Raw genomic sequence first — 22,718 nt, forward strand, 5'->3', positions numbered from 1 at the left:
GACACCCGAGGCAGCCTCACTTGCCAGAGAAGCGTCCTTACGTTTCTTAAACGAAAGGGAAGACTTTTAGCTGGAATACGTGCCTGTGCGCGCAAACTAGCGTCTTGGGGTACGACTTCTTGGTCGGAGTCCCCCAAAAGCGTCTTGAAAAGCGCCCTGAACGTCCTGGCGAGCGTCCTGCCAAGCGTCCTGGCGAGCGTCCTGCGAGCGTCCTGGGCGAGCGTCCTGCTATCGTCCTGGCGAGCGTCCTGCCAAGCGTCCGCCGAGCGTCCCTGACAAGCGTCGTCCGAGCGTGCCGAACGTCCTGCCAAGCGTCCTGCCTAGCGTCCTGACGAGCGTCCTGTCGAACGTCGTGCTGAGCGTCCTCCTCAAAAGCGTCTTGACGCAACGTCCTTCTCGAGGACGAACGAGATCGGCGAATCGCCGAAGGAGAAGCGATCGGCGAACGAGACGAAGTAGGAGAGGAGAAGGAGACTGCTTCGTCCTCTTGACGGCAGTCTAAGGTCCTTCCTCCGCTTAGGCTCGACTGCTGCTGGGCGAGTCCTCTGAGCCATAAGCGTCGATAGCTGGTCCTGAAGGGGACAAAAAGAATGTTTCTTCGTTGGAGAGAACGAACCAAGGAAGCAGTACTGATCCTGCGAGAAGACGAGGGGCGAGGGTACGCCTCCTTCCTTCTCACAGGTACAGCTACCTGCTTCTCAGGGAGACGCTGTGCACGCAACCCAGCGTCCTCATCGGAGGAGATCTTACCCCTTTTGTTTTTTTCTGAGGCGGAAAAGCGTCATCGCATCCTCCGACGAAAGCGGCGATACAGGACGTGAAGCGTCCTCAACACGAAACGTCCTTTTCAGAGGACGAGAGTCTCTCCGAGCGCTCCACCCCTTGCGGCTGACGCTTCGGAGGACGAAAAGCACTCTTTCAGGACGCGCGCTCGTGCGCGCTCCTTGGCAGCCTGGGACTGCCACAAGGTCTGCCGAAGGACGCCAGATCGGTGGGAGCCCCCGTAACCCTCTTGCGGCTTTCGACATACCCTCTCCCTGAGCCTTGGGAGTCTGATAGAGGTCTAGGCCTAGAGGCATTATGGGGCCGATCTGACGCCCCCTCCACAACACTAGGGGCACGATCACACACTTTCACCGAGCCAGTTTCCAAGGCTTTCACTTTGGTCTCCAGAGTGCGTAGAGACTCCAAAATAGTAGAGAGAGCATTAGCTTCTCCTCGACACAGAATCAAGAGCCCGAAGGCAACACAGGTTTAGGGGTGCAAACTCTACAGGTGTTAATACAGGAGAGATGTTAGCCTTACCTTTGGTAGAAACCACTCCTGGTAGGAAGACCTCCTGATCCTATCACGCTCCAATTTAAGGCGATAGGACTCATATACTCTCCAATCATCATCGGTCAATCTCTCACATTCATTGCACCGATTATCCACCAAACAATTATGCCCCCTACAACTCCATACATACTGTGGTGGGGGGTCTACCGATGCTTTCGGTAGCCTCACCTTACAATCAGTCCTCACACACACTCTGAAACTCACAGCACTTGATCCAGACATATTGTTTATAGAAAAGCCAATCCAAAATCAAAAACGGTCCACTATCGCGCATGCCAATTCAACAATCCAATTCAATACCAAAAAACCAATCAGATACTTAAAAGCGAGTCAAATCCAAAAAATCCTGAGCAGAGGTCTGTAAACAGTTGTTTACCGACCGGCGACAGAAAAAATATGAATAGAAAATGGGAATGGTTCCTGATATCCGCCTCCTAGCGGCGGGAATGGGTACTGCCACCTGGCCGCCCCACTGCTTGTGCCGCGAGTTTTTGAAATTCTGTCGGACTTCAGAAAATACAGCTATATATATATCTGTCAGGTAAGTGGCATGAACAAAACAACAATTTTGTAAAAATTAATCTATTTATAAGTCTGTATTCTCTTTGGCTTCCTTTAAAACTGTTGATCAAGAGGCTTTCAATTCAATTATGAAAATTGGCTGTTTGACATAAAAAGAAGACTGTATCGATCAACTTTAGGGAAAGAGTATCTGGTACTCGAGAGGAAACTCCCTGAACATCAATGATATCAAAGTTGGGAATAAGCCTGCTCAAATAACCAGTAGTCAAGAATTTGACTTGAAAATAACCTGACATTCTATAATCAGTCCCATAAGTCAGTTAATTCCTATTCTAAAGCAGCGTTCAACAGTCTGTAAGTTACACTGTTGGCTTCATGGAAACTAATGCATACATACTCTTACTAAAAGAAGTTGGTTTACCTAGATCGGTGGAGAAGGGGATACTGATTTTCATGCTGAGGATCTCATCAATATCAGAGGGAGATGATTGCATTAAGACACTGCTTTCTTTAATGCATCCAGGACAACATCCCCACCCTCTGGGGAACTCTACTAGAAGGAAGTTTCCTTGTCACAACTGGTGACAATGCTAGGAAGACATGATCCAAATTTGCATCACAACCAACCTCAGTACACTGTCAGGTCATCAATCAGTCAAGACCACATTATGCAAAAATGCTTTTTGTTTTTCAATCCAGACAAGTACTCTATTCTAACTTAAGAGTGAGAAAAATGTAATCTGTCTACCTTAAGCCTCCTTCAAATTCAGACCAACTACTTTCCACATCACTCCATATACGGGAAAAAATTTACAAATTTTCTAAGACAATTTGTATTTTTCATAGCTACAAACCTGAGGTCTTAACAATAGGATAATTTTCTAGTGCCCAGCTGGATCTGGTTAAACAATCGGAGAATGAAAAGTAAGGAATCTGTGAGATCTGGCAACTCAAGGAAGGAGAAACGTCAATGATCACCACCTTCAATGAACTATTTGCAATCTCATCTTGCTACCTCTAGTTTTAGTCTTTTTTTGTAATTTCTTCCATCATCCAGCATCAAGTCCAGTGAAACTCATTACTTCCTGGTCCATGACCATCTAACCTCATCCTACACCTATTCTGTTGTCAGCCAAATTTATAATCTAATTTGTGCTAATCTTTATCACCTAAACACCAGAAATTAAAGTTAAAAATTATACAGTACCATTACCACGATCTTCAAAGAAACATTGTACTTAAGCCTAAGCCAATTAGCTGTTCATGATTTCACACTTTGTTATAAACCATCAGAGTTAAACTTCACTTTTATTTTTCATTTTTAAATATCATAACCGTATTTTTATTTGTAACCTGAACAAATTAACTTCATTTTAAGATGATTGTTGTTTTGATGTAAGTAGGCTAGTTTACTGTTATGGCTAACTCTTGAAACTCTGAGATAGCAGGAGCATTTTTCAAACAAATCTATGGTAAAATACACTTCATTGTGGATGATCTTTATTATCTTGGAAAACATTTTCTTGTATCACTTCCTTTGAAACAATCTTTACAAATTAAAACACCATAATTATGTACTAGTCAGAATGACGAGCTGAACTTAGCCAATAACATAACTTTATTTTCATAAATAAATATTTTTAAAAAAGCATAATAAAAAGTTATGAATTCTTATATCATGATAAAATTCCTTTCTAATGATATTATTCATGGATAGTTTACAGTATCATACAGACAAACACTTTTGATCCTTTGAACTAGCAGGTTAGTAATTCCAAAAACAGTATCAGCGCCTGCATTTCTTTAATGAATAAAGCAATATAAATTTTTCCCAAGCTTCGGGGGAGAGCCAGTGCCCCCATTGCCTCTATGTATGGACACCCATGGCCAGTAGGCAGTTTATCGGCACTCTTAACCGGTCAACAGTGCTGTTAAGTGGATCACAGGTATACTTTCGGCATTGTAAATGCCATTTATTCGGTTAACAGTGCTTTTCGTTACTGCCACTCGGCCAATACATAACCGAACCCACCTAACACCCCCCGCAACATTAACCAGGGACTGCCTTATATGTATGAAACCTAGATTGGTTTCATGATAGTCATTCTTATTGATAGCCCCTGCTACCCTAGGAGATAGGAGATACAATTCAACCTTCCCAGAAAACTCTCCAGATCTCAACCCAAAGCTACCTGATGTCAAACTACCTACCATGAATTTTTTGCCCTGCTGGTGATTTCATGTTTCATCGTCAGAATTTCAAGGAATGAACCTGCATAACACCACATATCCTAAAAATCTCAAATATTCAAAACACTTGCAAGTTCATTTTCCATTCATCTTTTATTCTATAGTTCAATTCTCTCTTTAACACCTGAATAATTTGAAAAGGAGATGGACTTTGTCCTACTGAATAGTCAAGTAAAATTTTCTACCATTTTTGTGGGTCTGTGCATATAATTTTGTACTTTATATTCTCTCCTCCACAGTCACGTAAAATCCTACTTACCGAAATAGATCTTCGTCATTTATTTTTTCACCTTCTTGTCCATCCTCTCGATAATTTATTTCTAGTTCTTGCAAAGGCTCCTCCTTTGATACATCATGCCAAAGAGTAAGGGTCTGTCCATCGTGAGCACTGGTCACAGTATCTTCACTCCCAACGACAACAGCCGAGGCTAGACGTACAAGGTGAGAAGCTTGTCGTTTTTCCTTGGTGTCTTTTATTAAACTAACAGTTTTCCTTAATTCATTCTTGACTGTTACATTCTGCCGTTCTGAAAATAGAAAAATAAATGACTAACTCATACCATCTCACTCATCATGATCACCAGTTCAGTATCAAAATTAAAATGATTAAAAGAAATTTATTCTCGTCATCAAAACCAAATGCATTAGTTAATTACTGGGAAAAAGTGTTCTGTTACAACAGAATTCCTTCCAATAAAAGGAGCCCTTAAAAATGCCAAAATATAGAAAATAAGTACTATATTTCAGAGACTGCACTCTCTCTCTTCAGGTAGGTAATGAATGAGAAAGGTTACAGAAAATGCGTAGTATTTATACCAAGAGATCCACAGGTATGCAGTTTGACTAAGTCACCCAGATTGATAATTTCTCTTTAATCTTCTTAATATAGGACATTTTTAATACAAGGCTAACAAGTCTACTCATTACGTTACATTTTCTTATGTTTTATAATGTGTTTTGAGTAGGCATTTTAGAAGGAATATGACTTAACCAGACTTATCTTTGCCTAATCTTGCATTGATATTGCCTGTTTTTTTTTTTTTTTTTTTTTTTTTTTTTGGGGGGGAGGGAGGTAATCTTTCTGAAAGTCTCTGCCCACCATTAAGACATAACTACCCAGTTAGCAAATGACCTAACCAACCACATCTTACTTAATCTAACCTAGGGTATGAGGTCCTTAGTCTACTAAGGTAAACAACTAAACGGTGACATAGCAGCCACCTCTCCCTGGAACGCTGCCACCTTCCCAAAAAAGTACTTGAATTCACTGCCATGAGCATCAGTCAAGAGTTTTGGCCCATCCAGGCAGCACACCGAGCCCTCTATGCTCCTCTCGAAGTCAGTGTTTTCTCCTAAATTACGAAATAATGGCATAATTTAAGCACTTTTTCGGGAAGTGGCTGTATTCCGAGAGAGATGGCCACTATATCGCCACTTGGTTGTTTACCCTAGGTAGTATATGATCTTCATTTTAAAACATTCCACAAATTTACCTGAATGAGAACTATCAATGGGATTAAAATCCTTGAATTTCATTGATTTTTGTGTTTTCCCAATCAAAATCCCTGCTTTCCTGCTTTGGTCATGCAAATTGTTGGGTAAGTAAGGGTCTCTCTCTCTCTCTCTCTCTCTCTCTCTCCTCTCTCTCTCTCTCTCTCTCTCTCTCTCTCTCTAATTTGCCTATTTTCCTAAGGATGTCCTGCCACTGGAGCTTCAATGCGTTACTACCTGAATACTGTTCTCGCATTTCAATACATATTTATCTATTTATCAATTTATTAATTTAATATTCCTTTTTTTAATAAGCAAGCTCTCCTCTTTCTTTACTTCCCTTTACCTTCTGTCACTTCTTTTAATTGAACACCTTAATATTCTTTGGAAGTTTGAATTTCGAGTCAATGGGCTCTTTGTGGGCTTGTTCCGTATTAATAGGGTTATCTAGTGAATAATAATAATATTAAAGAGAATGGCAGAATTATGATAGTGAATTTTACATACAGTGGTCCCCTCATCCTTGTGGGGAATGCATATCAGACACCCCCCCCACAAATAGTTAGAACCTGTGAATAGCTGGAACCCCTATAAAAATGCTTAAAATCTACTACTTTGTTAGTTAAAACTCAAGAAAAACCCACTAAAAATTGTTATACCAGGTTTTTTAATAGTTTTATCACTAAGTGCATTTTAAGATAAAATTGATAAAAAAAAAAAAAAACAAAAAAAAAAAACAGGAATTTGTGGATATCTCTCATAGAAAAATACCACGAATAGGCGAATTTTCTGCGAATAATGCGGGGAAATGTTCTAGAGAGAAATCAGCAAATGCGCAAGTCCGCGAATCTGGAGAACACAAATACGGTAATGTTTTTTCTATTTTGCTTATAATCACCTTCTGCGGCTCAGCGATGTTTCTGAGTAACTTGTCAATATTCATATTGGGAATATTGGGTAGTTACTCAGAAACATTACTGAGCCACAGATGTGTGTTTTAAGAAAAACAGAAAAAACTATAAGGTATATAAAATAAACTCAATTCTGTCAGTTTCTTTAACAGTACTACTTGCCTAAACGGGGATCTTTTACCAAACTATGACACATTATTAATCAATTTGTGTTCTTCATAGCTAAAAAAGCTTCGGTCTCAACAATTGGATAAACCTTCTCGCATCAGCTGGAGACTGGTGAAAATAATCAAAGGAACCTGTGAGATCATAATAATAATAAATAATAATAAGCAAAAATTAAACATAGGATTATTTATTTTCAAGTCTGGCATGCAATGATAGACTGAATGCCATGACCTGACCTAAGAGCAGCTAGTTTACTGGGTCCACCCTATCTTCAACCAATTTTCTAGCCATAACCTACCGCTAGAGGGCGGCAAGCTCTGACAAGAAAATTGGCAAAGGGATACACAACAAAAATGGCAACGAGACAAAACTTAATTAACAAATTTTTAGCAGTCATTTTTTTGCATATTCCTGATTTAAGTTTTGACGTGGCAGAGTAGCGATTCGCGCCTTAGGTATCCGCATTTTGAAACATTCTTGGCAAGCAGGTATTTTTGCGGTGCGCGCACTTGCCACAGGGGTTACAGGGGACAAAATTTTACTCCTAACCTCTCGTTTATCAACGATGTAGCCTACTATCCTAACCAAAAGTGGGTCTAGTCGGGTCGCGTCGAGGACGAACTACTTTACGCAGAGGGATTTGGTTGTTGCTCAGCTGAGCCCACTAAACTGTAAACTATCCCTAGCCAAACCAGAGTTTCCTTCATACCTGAATTCTAGGTAGTAGTAGTAGGTAGTTAGCTAGGTATGGTAGCTACCTAGCCTAGGTTAAGGCATCTTGCCCTGACCTGACCTTGCGGCTTTGCCCCCACCCCATCCCGCCCTTGACGCACCCCTAGCAACCTGAATTTATAAATAGAGCGTCTGTCGTGCCCTGACCTGACCAGACTTTCCTTCGTGACCTGACTTTTGATGCCCTGCCTTGACCTGACCTGGGGGCTTAGGCTCCCTCAGCTAGGGCTAACAATGAGAATTGGATACGGTAATTTCTAACAAATTCTAAAACTTTATGCATTAAATTAAAAGGTTAATCCAAGTAATAGGGACTTTGAATATATAGTAGCTAGGTAGTACTACCTATTATTTTGTTTAGCTACCTAATGCTAGAAATGGCAAACGGTAAAATTTTCCCCCTCAAGTGTTGCCATTTCAGGTCTCCCATTAATTTGAGTTAAAACTTACAAAAAGGAAAGCCCCAAGGTGGCTTCACATCGTATAATATTACCTGTCGCAATGAAGAGGAGTATTTTATCCATTACTGCACCATTCCTATTTAATAACTGTTACAGATAATACGAAGACCAGGACATTGTTATTGTCACTCTCTTCCCGCTTCGGTCAGGACGAGTTCCGTGACGAGGCGTCGCCTTTGGAACTGCTCCTCGATTTCATGGGAGGTGGTTGGTATGATACATAAGTGCCTTTTGGACACCATTTGTGTGTTTTCGCTTCATTCTTCTTCTAAATCTCAAGGATTTTTTCTGGATTGAATGACATTTTTCTGTAACAGAATGTTACTTCCAAATCGTTTGACTTTTCTTCTTCATATGGTTTCTTGCTTTCATTTTCTTCTAAGTCTTCCATTTTAGGGTTTTAGCTTCATCGTCTCAGTCAACAGGAGAGGCTATATAAAGCCCGCTAAGTCATCTGTAACGTGCACGATGGATCATTTTGTAGAATATAACTGGCTGTAATTAAGTTATATTACACACAAGAAAATTAAATATGTATAAATTGTTAGAATACTATGCCCAATAGTTTCGTCCTCCAACGGACGTCTTCTTGGAGCATCTGTCAAGGAAAACAGATTGACAATCCGGCAAGACAATTGCCCTCTCCAGATAAATAATGAAGTACCAGAGAATCACATATTAAAGCATTTTGGAAGTAAATGATAGAATTAGATAGGGCCTGTATGAGCGTAAATTTTGAAAATCCAATGGTCCTTTCAAAAATCGACTACCAATAGTCACTTTGTCAAATGCATATGCATAGGACCCTTGGACCCAGAGATAGGCCTACTTCTGCCTTATTACCTGGCTTTACTTTTTAACTATAAAGTCTTTGTTCTAATAATATAATCAATACACGTGCATATTATAACTATGTTTGTTTTCTGTATTATCTTACTCGCTCGTCATTCTATTAGAGTTTCACGTTTAAACTCCTTCAAAGCGCTGTTCTTAAGAGACAGATTTTTAGATTTCAGTGGACGTAAAAAATTGTTTGTCGTTCCAGAAAACTAAATTGAGCTATCTACCTGCAATGAAGATCTTAAAATAGCACTAATAAATTGGAAAAGAAGGTAACATGGACTTTTTGTTTTAATTTTATTATTTAATATATATGATTATTATTATTATTATTATTATTATTATTATTATTATTATTACTATTCAGTGGATGACACGGACTCATACGGAACAAGCCTACCAAAATAGCCACTAACTTGAACTAATTCAAGCTTCCAAAGAATATTAAGCTGCTCATAAGAAAGAAGTGAGAGGAAGGAAGGCGAAATACAGAAAGAAGAAACCTCACTTGTTAAAAAAAAAGAAATAATTAAACTAATGAATGGGTAAATAGATAAAAACGTATTAAAATGCAAGGAAAATAGTATTAGGTAGTGAAATCAAATCGTGTTAACGGCCCATTGCAAACAGTGTATATCAGTGTGCATGCGCAGCCAACACCTATATTGTTCATCAGAACTAAAACCATCAAAATAGCAGTCTAACAGATTAAGCAACATAAACAACAATAAAGAGCACGAAGAACAGTCACGTTCATTTTCATCATGAACAATAATATTAACATATTATTATACTGATAATTAAAGCCAGAAAAAGACGAGATGATAAAAGACTCAACTTGGATGTAATGGAATTAACAGAAAATGCAAACTTATATCCAGTAAGAAAAACATTAAGTAAAATTGCAGTGTGGAGGAGCCATCTTATATTAATTCTCGAAATTGAATCTACCCATTTTTTCACCTCAAAATATTTGGGCTGTACTACACTGTACATGATAATGTCAGTGCCAGTCATGGGATGTATGTCAGTATCAAAATATGCATCTTTGATTTGAGTGAATAAGTTCATCTTGAACCAACAATAGTTCTTTTGGGATGATAATTTTGTAATGTATATATGAATTGTTTTTTTTTTATATAAGCAGGTAGGAGCTTAATTAGACCATAGTTCACAATGTTGTCTCTTCGACACATAAAACTGTTGTGCGTAGAATGTTGGGCGTAGAATAAGTAGACACCAACAGTAGGATTCTGCGGAGATGTAACCACAGTCGTACGAAGATGAAGAAGAAGAAGAATGGTTTCCTCCACATCTGTTTCCGAAGCACAAATCCGATTAACTATCCTAGACATTAGATACTTTATTGTATCGCTAAAACGTTGCATATCGAAGCAACGTAAGATGCAGAATCATTAAGTCAGAATTTCTTTGTAACTTTTATCAGCACGATGATATTTTTTTCACGATATAGTCTTCGCACAATTTCACTACAATAAACGACGAATTTACTATCTTAATAGATAATGATAGCTGAACTGTGATTTAGAATAGTTAATTATAATAAATTATTTTGATATTCGGTTCAACGGCGTTTGATTTGGAAAAAGAACCATCAGCCGAGTTGCCTTATTTTGACAACTGTGCGGCCGTGTGGCAGCTGCCAGACACTCACTCAGCAGTCGTCTTCCGACGGTCAGAGAGAAAGTTCCCAGTAGGAACAACGTGATCGTACTACCGGCTGTTCCGTTTTCCGTCTCGCTCCGTCACAAGTAAGGAAATTCGTTTTTTTATTATTATAGTTTTAATAATAATAAGGAAGATTAGCTTCAAGTTCAGGGAAAACTATATAATGTTGTAGACTGGCCAAAAGTAGCATCAGCCCAACGTAACCTCTTGAGACTGGCCTATCTAAGTAACATCAACCGTACTCCACGGAGAGGCCTAAGTAGCATCGCATTGACCCTATGTAGACAGGCCAGAGTAGCATTGACCCTATGTAGACTACTTAGCATTGACCCTATGTAGACTGGCATAAATAGCATCGACCCTATGTAGACTGGCATAAGTAGAATCGAACCTACGTAGACTGGCCCAAGTAGCATTGACCATTCTGTACGGACAGGCCCAAGTAGCATCGACTATGCTGTACGGACAAGCCCGAGTAGCATTGTCCCCGTGCATATAGAACCGTTCTAAGTAGGCCTCAACCCTAATGTTTACTGGTTTTAGTACATGGACCCAATTTAACTGGCCCAAGTAAGGCATTGACCCTATCTAACTGCCTCCAATGTAACTGGCCAAAGTGTAGACCCTCGTAAAGTGTCTCCCCGCCCCCCCAACCCCCCCCCCCCTACCTAGTAGTCAGAATGTGGCCAACCAGGTTAGGTTAGGGTACAATAGGTCAGTTTGGTTTCTTTTATAACCGATATCCTTAGCCGATCTCTTGGTATTTCTACGGAAGCAGTCCGCACGGACTGCAAGGAACGTAACTGCGGATACGACATCCACTAGGGGTTGGGGCTTTAAATGTATTTCGCCGTGTTTAGTACTGGCCCCTGGGGGTTAATTACTGTCATAATAAATATTACTAAATTCTTTTTCAGTAGGTAAATCTGCATAGAAAAACCGCAACTGCCATAGTCTAGGCCGCCGCGTATAAGTACCCTAGATCTACCAATCCCTTGAACAAATGCCGGTTTGTTTACACTTTACCGGGCCAGTTGCTCCCTACTTTGTTTGTTGTTGCTTTGGTATCGCGACACCCAAATCCATCCGCCACGGTAAGTAGCCTTACTGTAACCCCTGTGGTCTAGGCCGCCGCGTATAAGTACCCTAGATCTACCAATCCCTTGAACAAATGCCTCCATAATGGCTTCGTATTCATGGAACCGTTCCTTACAGCCCATGCGGAGTTGTTACTTAGAAATACCTGCCTAAGTATCATTAACCCTATGTGGACAGGCCTAAGTAGCATCTACAATATAGACTGGCCAAAGCAGCATCAACCTCACTTGTACTGACTACCTTAAGTAGCATCGACCCCATGTATACAGACTGCCCTAACTAGACTGGTCCAGGTAGCATAGACCCTGTCCTACAGACTGCCCCAAAGTAGCATTGACCCCACACATACAATTAGCAGTATGCATGGGCTCTAGAATATTACCAGTGGGCTGGAGGCTGATGAGCCAGTGGTTGCATATGTGTAAGATCTTGAAGATGAAGCTGTTCATGATTGCAATTTAGACAGCAGAGTGGTCCAAGTTCACAGGCCTGTGAAGGAGGTTGTAGGCCAGGGTTCGGTAACCTTTTTGAGAGTGTGGGCCAGTCCCATGGAGGAGGGCCATGATAATTTGCCACATATAATGATTGCTCAAACCCTTCACCTAGTTAACAATTTTTAGATAGTGTCCAGGTGTTAATTTGGCAGCCAGAATGCCATCCTTTGGGAACTGGATGTGGCCAGCGGTCCAGAGGTTGCTGACCCATTGTAGGCTATAAATGTATGATATGCTATATTTAATAGATTCCTTTTCTCAAAAATAATAACTGGTAAAAGGGGGAAAAACTGCTCACATTAAGCTTAGCCTATTTCCTTGGTACATTTTTTGACTTTAAAAAGATCAAAGATATTCCAGCAGGGCTGCTGCATCATAATCTGTCCTAGCTCTGGTGTGACAATGTCCACCAAAATGTAAGAGGCAAATTCATTGAGTGGGAATAAAATTTTAAATTGTTATATTTCTAATTTATTTTTGGTGTGGTGACGAATTTCACTAAAATGATTAATCTAGTTTAGGTTATTAGGATCACCTGAAGAAAAGCGACCCCAACACGCTGGGGTCGCTTTTCTTCAGGTGGAAAATATTGGGGTCGCTTTTCTTAAGGTGAGGAATTAACAGGGGTTACAGTAAGGCCATGGCGGAACAGCGCTTTGCGCCTTATCCACATATTTAAAGATTCTTGGCAAGCTCGGTATGTTCTGGCAAGAGGTAATGTTGCGCTGCACGCTCTAGCTACGGGTTACAGTAGGTTTGATTATTTTTGTAATGAAATTGCAAGAATATACGCATTTTATTAACTATTGATTGGGTAGATCTAGGTTACCTATCCACGGCAGCCCAGACTATGGCAGTTGCGGCTTTTCTATGCAGTTTTACCTACTGAACAAGAAATTTAAGTAATATTTATTTGGACGACTGTAATTAACCCCCAGGGGCCAGTACTAAAGGTAATACTTCAGAAACACTCCGCACTGGATATTAAATAAATAATCACCTACATGGAAAGAGCATGTGAAAAGCAATATAAAAAGTATACATTAGACAATTAATAAAAAAAAAAAAAAAAAAAAAAAAAAAAAAAAACTTATATGAGATTGAACGGGGTGGAATTAAATGAGACATTATATGAGAGATTGAACGGGGTGGAATTAAATGAGCTTGATAAGTTTTTACCTCTAATTTTTCCTGAGTCGGGGGAGGTGTTTCCTCTACGGTAATGTTTACTTTTAACGAGCCCTCTAACTTACTTTCTTACGCAAACAAAAGCAGTTCCAGTTACTCATTATTGGTTGAGAGGTGTGACATTGTTATGACGTCATGGGTTTCATAACCAATTATGAACGACTTTAGTCGAAAACTAAGTTTCACTAGCATTTCAGCGGAGTAATAAATTTACCTGTCCAGTGTCCACTGGTATCCTTGTTTTACTGAATACTCTAATAATGAAGCAAAAACCGGCATTTTGTCTTGTAGCTAAGACAGAGGCAGTGGCATTAATTTTGACAGAGACCTTAGATTTCCTACCGATTGTTTGCAGTGCAATGTGGGTTACGGTGAATTTTATCATTACTTGTCTCGTGGTGGTAAAGAAGTGATTGAATATGCTCGGCAAAAAAACTGCGAGTGTTGTGGAGCTGTTTGTCGGATAGACTACAACAGGAATGCCTATAGGTGTGATCCACCACGGTAATTAGCCTTACTGTAACCCCTGTTACTAGCGCGTGCAGCGCAACATTACCTCTTGCCGTGCTTGCCAAGAATCTTTAAATATGCGGATAAGGCTCAAAGCGCCATTCTGCTATGGCCTTACTGACAGCGCACATAAATCCATCGTCGCTGATATGTAGTCGCTCCTTACTTTGTTTGTTGTTGTTTTGGTATCGCCGCCATATTGGTTTTGGTGTTCTTCCGCCGATTTCGGTCGGCGGTCGAGTCGCCGTGTTTAGTACTGGCCCTTGGGGGTTAACTAGTCGTCCGAATAAATATTAGTACTTTAAATTCTTGTTCAGTGGGTAAAATAACATAGGAAAACCTCAATTGCCATAGTCTAGGCCACCGCGGATTGCTTCTGTAGAAATACCTTTTCTCCTTTTTTCTATATTATGAGCTAAAGTGGGTCACCTGAAGATTGGAGACACCAACAAGCAGGGGTCATTTATCTTCAGGTGGAAAATATTGGGGTCGCTTTTCTTCAGGAGAGGTATTAGGGGTCGCTAATCTTCAGGTGATACAGTTATCACTGTAAACTTATGATTACAGTTATAAACATAACTTAATATTTATTTCTTGAAATGTACTCTAAAGTATTCACTGACACGTTATGTGCTTATTGTCATATGGTTCATGGTAGCAACCTGCAACCCGCAACCCCCCCTCCCCCCCCCTCTCTCAGGTTAGTGGTGACAGATAATTAAGGTTAGGATGCAGCCTTGTTGAAATCTTGGATCAGCTTTTAAGCTTGAGACCTGTCTGAATTTGGCAGGTCATCCCATACACCCTGAACCAATAAAGTGTGAAGACCACAGTAGGAAGCTAAGGTTTCCAAGTGTGGGAAGGACACCAAGCATAGTTACATAGCAGGTATGCAACCAAGCTGTGGTAGGTGTTATGTTACTTACCCTATCAATTACCAAGGAAATTTTACTTTATGCCATAATTTCATCGTGGAGTTAGAAAAGATTTTCATGTTCATTTTTTATTTCCATTTTTGTACTTGTCCCCACAATGTAGGATTAAAGGGGGTTTCAAAATTTGTCTTAATTTGTGATACTTGGAACAAAAGAACCTGTCAGGTTTGGCCATTGTCCATTTATCCTTAAACCCAGTGAAAATATATTATCTAAATATGGCAGTCTTCTTTATCCAGTGCACTAAATGTGTGTCTGCTAGACTTTATACCCTTTTTCCAGTCCTGCTTCCCTGATGGTCCTCTATATAATTTCTGAAGGAAGTCAAATTTCAAAATTTGAAATCACTTGGTTTCTGGAACTTTCTTTTTTCCACCATTATCCCTACATTAAGGGGTTGGTTGCCTGATGCGCCTTTTCCACTGCCTTCTGCCAAAGGCATCATCCTCAACCAAACCTCTTTCCTTCACATCTTCCTTCACTTTATTTTGCCATCTAATTCTCTCCCTTTCGATCTTCTTCCTCTAACAGGTTTCTTCCCCTCTTCACTCCCTCCTAGTCAACCAGCCTCAACACATGCCCATACCACCTCAAGCATGACACTCATGTTACCTCTGTAATATTTACTAAGCCTGCCCCTTATTTCGTTATTTTGCCATTTTCTAAGCTCTTAGGCAGAGATATTCCCATAATCCCCATCAGCATTCACATCTGTTCTCTCAAGCTTTATTTCCTCTTCTTCATACCCCATGTTTCCGATCCATACATTAACACTGGTCTTATCACTTTGATATTACTCCTGCTACTTTCCTCCATTTCCCCCATGCAGCTTTTTTCCTGCTGTCAACTTCAGCCTCTCATCCTCCCTCTGGGCTTAAGGCAGATCCTAATCATCAGTGTAAAACAACTCCCACAGCTCCTCATTCCTGATCTCTTCACTTCACACATCCATGACCAGCACAAAAGTGGGCTTAATGCTGACCCTTGGTGTAATCCAACACCAACTTCAAAGTTTTCTGTTTTCCCCAACTGCTGTTATTACTTTAGTGATTGTTCTTTGTTATGTCATCTCGACCAGTTGAACCAACTTTTCTGGGACTTTACACTTCCTCAAATGCTGGAACATCACTTCTCGTGGGATTTTATAGTGTACCTTCTCCAGGTCTGTAAATGCACAGTAGAGCTCAGTTTCCCTCCATTCTCTTTTCCTAAAGCTGATGAAGATGGTATCCACTTCCCCTAATCCTGTCTTGAATCCATACATACTGCTGTTTCCTGATCTTTACATTTACAGTCTTAATTAATCTCTCGTCCAGTATCCTCTCAAAAACTTTCGATCCATGCTCTTAGAATCCCTTTAATTGGCTACAGCCAATTAAAGGGAGGTGTTCCGTTCACAAGTCAACTCGTGTTCAGTGATAGGTGCCACTATTTTCAATTATTGTTTCCACTACCACAAGAGCACATTCCAGGGCAGGATGGTAGGATCCACTTTTGGTAGAGGATCCAACTAAAGCCTTGGGGTGTGTTAGGACATTTTGGAATGGTGTTTTAAAAAGCTAATTGAGCTTCTGAATGTTATGGTTTTGGGGAGGCAGCTTATGTGGGGCATAGTTGTACCCAATTTTGTTGATAAAAAGCTCTTGAATGTATTCCAGTGACGAGACTGTCCAATCATTCCAAATGTTGTGGTCTCGGCTTGCTGTTTATTTAATTAACCAACGAATGGTTTGATCTATGGATCAGGATGTGTCCCATCAGGCTAACTTGTCAGTGTGCAGGTTTAAAATATCTTCCACCTGAAAGACAGCCAGTAAAATACCTGTCATCCCAGGAGCCACAGTGCCAGTCTTCTTGGCCACATTCCAGGAAGCGGCAAGGCTTGTTGTGTATGTAGTTGAACATGTTTGCTTATTGCTGTTGGTATAGGGCTAATGCGAGGATAAGAAGCAAAGTGCCAGGCATTGATGGGGTCGGGAGGGAAGGCGTTGATTTTCCTCTTGCATAAGTGAAAACTGTGGACACAATAGCTGCCAAAAGCTGTGAAATATCTTGACAGGAATGACCAAGGTTTCAGGTACCTTATACCCAAATGGTTAAAAGATAATGCAGGTGATTGTACAGATATTAAGTTTCATATAGCTTTAATATAATAGGGTAAAATGTTGTAATTTTTACAGCAATTACCAAGGTTTCAGGTAATGATACCACTACAGCTCAGGTGCCTAGTAGGGTTAAACTTTCAAGAAATTAGTTTAAGCTTTCAGGTAGTTATGGGCATTCTAGATTTCATTGGCTGCAGCTTCAATGTCATTGGGACAAATACTGTAATTTAGGTGTAATATAACTTTTGTTACTGTAACCTGTACTAATGTTTGCTAAAAATTTCTTTTCAGTGCTGCAATTCTGTATCCTTGGTTTAGTTTTGGTTGGGTGCGTTTTATCCGAGGGTGAAGAGCGAGCCAGGTTATTAGCAGCGAAAAGGGTTCACAACCTTTATTTAGTGGAGGGCAGAGATATTGTTGTACAGTACTCTGTGCACAATGTTGGACAGGCAGCTGCTATTAATGTTCAGCTCACAGACTCCGGTTTCAGGTATGGTAGTTAAGGCTGCATTACTCTCAAGTTTCTAACTGAATAAAAATTTTTGTGGAAATGGTTTAATAGCAATTAAAATGTCTCGCTTTGGTACTGAAAAAGATTGGTTTTCCATTTCCAAAAGTATTTTTTTATTATGAAGAGTAAACATCATAAGCTTTGTAACTTGACAGTACTGTCTGAATAATTGTTTATCTTGGAAGTTGGTAGATGCCTACCAGTACCACTATGCCCGTTCTATGAAGAGCTGTGGTGAAGGGTAAGGTTATGTTGCAAATATCTTGCTACTAAAATTTCATGAATTTGAATTAATTTCAGCACTGAGGACTTTGATATAGCTGGTGGCCAGTTGCAAGTGAAATTTGACCGAATTGCTCCCAATGCCAATGTTTCACACACTGTTGTTGTGAAGCCTAAGAAGTATGGATACTTTAATTTCACTGCTGCTGAGGTATCATACCAACCATCAGAGGACTCTGCTGAGGTGTGTAGTACTACTGTGTTTTACTTAAATCTTTTAATGTTTTTCTTGCTTTACAATCTTTGTTTATAACCGGTTTCCAGCTGGCACAAGATGATTATCCTATTGTTAAGAGCTCAGGTTGGTTAGCTATGAAATTTTAAAAATTTGTCATGTTAGTAATTTTTGTATTTAATGTTTTCAGATACAGATTGGCTATACATCTGAACCTGGTGAGGGTGGCATCATTGCCTTCAGGGATTATGACAGGAAATTCTCTCCTCATGTTGTAAGTGTGCATGATTTTGTTGAAATAATGGGGTACTTTTGCATACTGAACATCAATTTTTGGCTTGGTTTGCTTGACATTAATTAGAATAGCTTGTTTCAATTATAATATACTGGGAAGTTGGTTGCTTTACAAACCTTTACTCCAATTCTTCATCCTTAAGCAGTTTTGTTAATTATATGCACATCTTGATTATATATATTCAGTTGAACACATTTAATCATGCTTTCTTCTTGCCTTGATAGGCTTATTGGTTCACTGTTTTTAATATGTTGCCTACTTGAGTGTAAGTTGGTATGGGAGTTTGATTTAATAGTTTATTTTTGCACACCTTTTATTCTAAGGAAATTTTATTTCCAATCATGTAGCCTGTTCTAAGATGTTTCATAAAAATTAATGCCATCTCCACATACTCAAGGGTTCATTATAATTATTAGTATTATACATAAAGTTCTGTAGCCTAATTAATATTTGACAGATAGGTGACAATCATAGTAAGCTGAAAGCTGGACAGCTAAATTTTAAGTAACCATGTATTCATCAGCAGTAGTTGTATATGATGACATTTATCAAATTCTGTAGTATTATTTTCCCTGCAAGGCTAGTCCTGTCTGTGCACCTCATGTAATAGACCTAAAGGAAATTTACATTGTTTGCCCCCAGCCTCACCCACTTTAAATTACATCTGTTCCCCCTTCTTTTCTTTCATCTTGCTAACAACCTAACAACTTAAACCCCCTGTTAGCACTAAATGACTTAAGTGCCTAACTAAACAAACCATAGCATTACCATGTAATGAATTTTTCTAATCTACATAATGTGTGACCAACTTTCATAAATCAGAAGTAAATGTGAGGTCTACATTCTAATGTTTGGTATTCAATAAATTCACTGAGTATTAATTACCAGAATTGGTGATAAAACCTTCAGCAAGTTTGTAGTTTTTGTAATCATGGTGTCTACCCTTGAAGGGAGAAAAAATGCTCTTATGTTTGTGATTAAGGAGTTTTGTAAGTGGATTTATAGTTGGATCAATGTTCGTTAAGCTATGCTATTTATTTTTTTTTTACATTTAATTTAGCTAAAGTATACTATTGCAATGTATTTTCTTTTACAGTTTGATTGGCTGATCTTTGCTCTGCTCATGATTCCTGCCCTGTTTGTTCCCTTCTTGATGTGGTTTAACATCAAATCAAAATACACAATCAACTCCCGCAGCAAGAGAAAGGCTGATTAAGGTCTAGGAGTGTATTTAAAATTTAAATTGTGCAACTCCAGTGCATCACAAGTTGTCATTGTAATTAATTTACAGTATTCATTGGGATTGTACAAACATTCCATGAGGGAACCTGTTCATAGTGAAAGCTTCAGGTGTTTTAAAGATGTTTGTGGTATCTATTGTATAGATACAGTCATGAATGCATGAATTGATGATTGCTATTTCTGGACACTCGAATGGTACAAGCCTTTGTATGTCTCTCTAAGTTGTTGAAAGTGGTAAGTTTGATAGTGCTAATAAATTTTTTATTAACATATGTTTTTATACCCTTTTATATATTGGTAATATTTTTGTTAGTGCATTAAAATTAGTACCATGGTACACCTTGAAATGGAATTGGTACGATTTAAATTGGATTTGTTTATACAAAATTACAAATAGTTATGCTATACAATTAAGCATCTTTTGACCATGTACAGCCATATACAGTGCCACCCAATTCCATGTAAAAGGCTAGCTTAATGAAACATTGCGACAACTGACTTGCACTAACAGTATGGAGATGAATTCAGCCTTTTAGATGTTATGTTGTAAAAGTGGTGAGAAGTTACCATAAATGAAGCTAAATCATTTTCATTATGATGAATAGTAATGAAAATATGAGCGGCATGAAAGAAAGGATTGCACAGTTGTACCAGGCAAAGCCTACAGGCTAATTTAATAGGGTGGGACATACAGAATGAAAGGTGGAAACTATAAAGTTAAATAAAAGCAATATGGAAAATTAATAAATTAGTATAAAAAGGAGTACCATATCAAGGGGAGTGTTGGCTACTGCAGCAAAAGGTGTTAATATAATCTGGCGACACTTGGGTAAGGGTTAACGAGTGGGAGAAAGACTATGGCGAAACAAAGATGTGCAAGTAGTAACTGAAGTCTGATTAACCTAGTTCTGAACAGGGACAAAAGGTTTACTGGGGAAAAGCAGAAGGCTGAAGGACATGGAGAGGAATGGAATTATAATCCCACCATTAATAAGTGAAGAGAAAACTAATCAGGATAGAATGGCTGAAGAAAGATTAAAATGGGAAGTACGTAATTCAAAGATGAAAAAGTAGAATTTTACAGGCACCCGATGGAGGACTAAAACCAAGGCAACTACACCATAACTCTAAGGCCCTGTCCACACTGACCGACGGGCAAACGTTGGTTCCCGTAACACGTTTCACTGTACTGACTGACAGAGTATGGAGCCAGAACGATGAGATTGTCTGGTAACACTGCTTCAGAAGCGAGAGAAAATATAAACGGCTGGAAATGCCCGCTAGTGTGGACAGGCCTTACGACACGTGGAGCAGAACTCGGGTTGAAACACTGCCCAAAGCGGGAAATCCTTGCCTGAAAAACACTTGAGTAAATCGTTGGAGTAAGGATGAATCCATTATGTCTACCAATACCTTCCAATCTCCTCTTTGTACTGCCACTAATATTGAAATAACAGACCCCCTGGTGAAACAAGTCGAGGAAACAAATTGGTGTTGCTTGAAGGTGTCCAGTATCAGTGTCCCTCCTGAAGCTTTTGATACTTGAAAGTGTGATTGTAGCACCCCACTGTCAGATCCAAGACTTATTTCCATGGCTCCTTTTAACAGCAGGAAAGCTTCCTCATACAAGATCTGGAGTTTCTCATTCTGGAGACATGAGGATACTCCAAAGGTGACTAGGCCAGAGGTACCTGGTACCTGATGAAGGAAGGAAATGATGCACCTCTCTTTCAGTGGCTCCACCACCCAGGGATTTCTCATAGGGGACTAAGGGCTCAATACTTCACTTCTTAACAGGTGCTGAATATTTTCCAGGGCACATGATATCCTTCCTGCTTGCCTAGAGGGGAACTTTGGAACTTAACTCTTAACTGAAGAAGCAGCTGCTGCTTTGGTTGTGGATGTCTGAATGCTAGCGTGCACATAAAAAAAGATCTGGTTTCAACTTTCTCCAATTGTACTATAGTTGTTGTGTCATTAATGTAATTTAGGATATTTTTGGAAACTGCTGCAGTTACGTGTAAGTGGGATTGTCTACACCTAGGCAGTAGTCAGTCCGTAGTTGTGGAGGTAGGGTATTGTGCTCCAGGGCTCTGTGGTTGAGAGTTTGTCGCGAAGGACACCTTTCCCTCTTTCCCTTTATTTTCCTTGTTGGTTGGTGAGTTGGATCTTGAAGGTCATCCATTACACAGTCTGAAGGAGCTTGCAAGGTGAGTTTAGCATCTGAGGAATCTTGCAAGGTGAATTTTAACTATAATAGTACTTAATGCTGAGGCGTCCAGTAGAGAATGCATGGTGTGTTGAGTAATAATCTCAACCTACTCAGCTGATGAACAAAATAAACCAATTGTTCCCAATGTTTGACAACACTACTAGTAAAGGCATGCATTAACTCCCCAGGGGAGTCAACAACTGCTGAATCCAAGCAGCCACAGTAATACACTAAATCGCTCCCCAAGTGTTATTTCTCTTGAGGAAGAGTAGACAATGCCTCACTATTTCATCCATAGCTGCTCTAGCCATCTCCAAAAAGGACATAATTTCTTTAATGCAAAAAGCCAAATGAGAAAAAAACCACGTCAAAGGAGTTAACCCAATCTTGCCTGAGGATACCACTTTTTATTCAGATCCATCAGTGAGAAAAAAAGTCCCTGATGGAAGATAAAACTAATTCCAGCAACTGCCTATTTTCATCAGACATCACTAACTCATTCCCATTAAGAGCTGAAGAAAACAGGAAGCACTTCTCAAAAACACCTCCCACAGTAATTCGGCCGCAGAATCAAACCTGTTCAGCATAGCTTCCTTGCTAACTTGCTTGTATGGTGTTTTTACGTTGCATGGAACCAGTGGTTATTCAGCAACGGGACCAACGGCTGACGTGACTTCCGAACCACGTCGAGAGTGAACTTCTATCACCAGAAATACACATCTCTGACCCCTCAGTGGAATCCCCGAGAATCGAACTCGCAGGCCAAGACCATACCGATAACACCCTGAGGCGCATAGGTTTAGCCAGTTTATAGTTTTGGACATGGAAGGGGATCCACCCTTGGCTCCAGCCTAGAAACCCTAAGGGACCTAGTCCTGAACTACTGGCTCCTAAAAGAAATCAGAAAATTTGCTAGTATCAAGATCCATTTCAGGAGCCAGTGACTCATCAGAGGCAAATTCTGGGTAACAAGGGACAGTGGCAGCAAATTTCCCTGCTCCCTGTGATGAGAAGAGTTTCAGCTCCACTAAAAGGACTTACATTTAAAAGCAACAACTTGCTCCACACAAGTAGAAGGGCTCATGTCAACTTTGGCCTTGGCACCAGGTTCCTGCAAAGACACTGAGGCAACGGAAGGTAAAAGCCTGGGAGACACAACAAACACAAGTGCCTCTGAGACATCATGGATCATTCTGCATGGGAGAGGTAATAATCTAGGGTTGGGAATAACCAAAAAATCAAGAAAGTTCCTGGATAGTGGTCACTAGG

General features: G+C 39.9%; 2 protein-coding genes across 2 annotated transcripts in view; one reads left to right on the top strand and one right to left on the bottom strand.

Moving 5' to 3' along the window:
* Positions 1–8,062, bottom strand: part of LOC135222044 (uncharacterized) — a 261,893-nt gene extending 253,831 nt beyond the window's left edge. The window contains exons 1-2 of the mRNA XM_064260178.1: positions 7,906–8,062; positions 4,370–4,637 (exon numbers count right to left, since the gene is read on the bottom strand). Of these exons, the coding sequence (XP_064116248.1) occupies positions 4,370–4,637; positions 7,906–7,936 (299 nt within the window). The 5' untranslated portion in view covers positions 7,937–8,062. The remainder of the gene's footprint in view (positions 1–4,369; positions 4,638–7,905) is intronic.
* Positions 8,063–10,328: 2,266 nt separating this feature from the next.
* On the top strand, positions 10,329–19,505 carry LOC135222045 (translocon-associated protein subunit beta-like). Its single transcript, XM_064260179.1, has 5 exons — positions 10,329–10,485; positions 17,024–17,222; positions 17,544–17,709; positions 17,891–17,974; positions 19,092–19,505. Coding segments are annotated over exons 1-5 (570 nt in total). The 5' UTR covers positions 10,329–10,484; the 3' UTR covers positions 19,212–19,505.
* Positions 19,506–22,718: the final 3,213 nt, after the last annotated feature.

This window comes from Macrobrachium nipponense, chromosome 3 (assembly GCF_015104395.2).
Source record: "Macrobrachium nipponense isolate FS-2020 chromosome 3, ASM1510439v2, whole genome shotgun sequence".
NCBI classification, from domain to species: Eukaryota; Metazoa; Arthropoda; class Malacostraca; order Decapoda; family Palaemonidae; genus Macrobrachium; species Macrobrachium nipponense.

Excerpts from the sequence above, each read along its gene's own strand:
- LOC135222045 (XM_064260179.1), top strand. Across the intron at positions 17,223-17,543 it reads CTCACAGACTCCGGTTTCAG|CACTGAGGACTTTGATATAG; the intron begins GTATGGTAGTTA and ends AATTAATTTCAG. Across the intron at positions 17,710-17,890 it reads CATCAGAGGACTCTGCTGAG|ATACAGATTGGCTATACATC; the intron begins GTGTGTAGTACT and ends TAATGTTTTCAG.